The sequence below is a fragment of the Sinocyclocheilus anshuiensis genome, unplaced genomic scaffold (genome assembly GCF_001515605.1).
Source record: "Sinocyclocheilus anshuiensis isolate Anshui unplaced genomic scaffold, SAMN03320099.WGS_v1.1 scaffold154, whole genome shotgun sequence".
Lineage (NCBI taxonomy): Eukaryota > Metazoa > Chordata > Actinopteri > Cypriniformes > Cyprinidae > Sinocyclocheilus > Sinocyclocheilus anshuiensis.
In genome coordinates, this window is record NW_015546101.1 from 194259 (window position 1) to 195405 (window position 1147).

The window sequence follows — 1147 nt, forward strand, 5'->3', positions numbered from 1 at the left end:
TATGGCAGGTGTGTTTGGGTTTCTCACATTTGGACGGGAAGTAGCCTCAGATATCTTGATGTCGTATCCTGGAAATGATGTAGTGATGATTATTGCTAGGCTGCTGTTTGGTATTTCGATCATCACCATCTATCCTATAATACTGCTGCTGGGAAGGTACCATAAACCACAAATAAATGTGAATAGCTCACTGCACACACATGTGTACATGCACTCAATGATTGCGTCTTGTTCACAGGTCAGTGATTCTAACACAGATATTGCGCTTTTGGGAACAACGGGCCATAATTACATCTGTGTTTGAGAGTCGGTGCCGTCTGATTCTAACAATTCTCTGGATCACTGTGACTCTCCTCATCGCCATATATGTACCAGATATGAGTGAGGTCATCAGCGTAATCGGGGGAATTAGTGCCTTCTTTATATTTATTTTTCCTGGTGAGACACTCAATGAAACAATTACAATCTCACCAACACGCATGCATACATACCTTACCGTTCAAAAGTTTGGGGTTGGTAAGATTTATCTTATGCTAACCACAGCTGCAGTAAAAATTAGATATTGTGAAATATTATTACAATGGAACTCTTTTCTATTTTAATATATTTTGAAATGTAATTTATTCCTGTGATGGCAAAGCTGAATTTTCAGCAGCCATTACTCCAGTCTTCAGTGAAATCATTCTTATATGCTGTTTCGGTGCTCAAGAAATATTTCATATTATTATCAAAGCTGAAAACAGCTGTGCTACCTAATATTTTTGTGAAAACTGATACATTTTGTCTTTTATCAAATTCTTTGATAAATAGATCAAACGTTCAAAAAGAACAGCATTTATTTGAACTAGAAATAGTTTGTATCAATGTAAAAGTATTTACTTTTTCTTTTAATCAATTTAATGCATCCATGCTGAATAAAAGTGTTCATTTATTTTGGGTGGGGGTGGGGAGAAACGTTTGAACGATAGTGCACGTACATAAAGACTCAAACAGACCGTGAGATGATATTGACCAAACTGATTTTTTGCAGGGCTGTGCCTCATTTTTGCCATGCAGACAGAACCTATAAATCACAGGATGAGGTGAGTAACATCTTATGTACAGGTGCATCTCAATAAATTAGAATGTCGTGGAAAAGTTCATTTAT

General features: G+C 36.4%; 1 protein-coding gene across 1 annotated transcript in view; it reads left to right on the plus strand.

Moving 5' to 3' along the window:
- slc38a8b (solute carrier family 38 member 8b) overlaps positions 1 to 1147 on the plus strand; it is a 5484-nt gene that overhangs the window by 2762 nt on the left and 1575 nt on the right. Inside the window, exons 6-8 of the mRNA XM_016501980.1 lie at positions 14 to 156; positions 239 to 438; positions 1031 to 1082. Of these exons, the coding sequence (XP_016357466.1) occupies positions 14 to 156; positions 239 to 438; positions 1031 to 1082 (395 nt within the window). The remainder of the gene's footprint in view (positions 1 to 13; positions 157 to 238; positions 439 to 1030; positions 1083 to 1147) is intronic.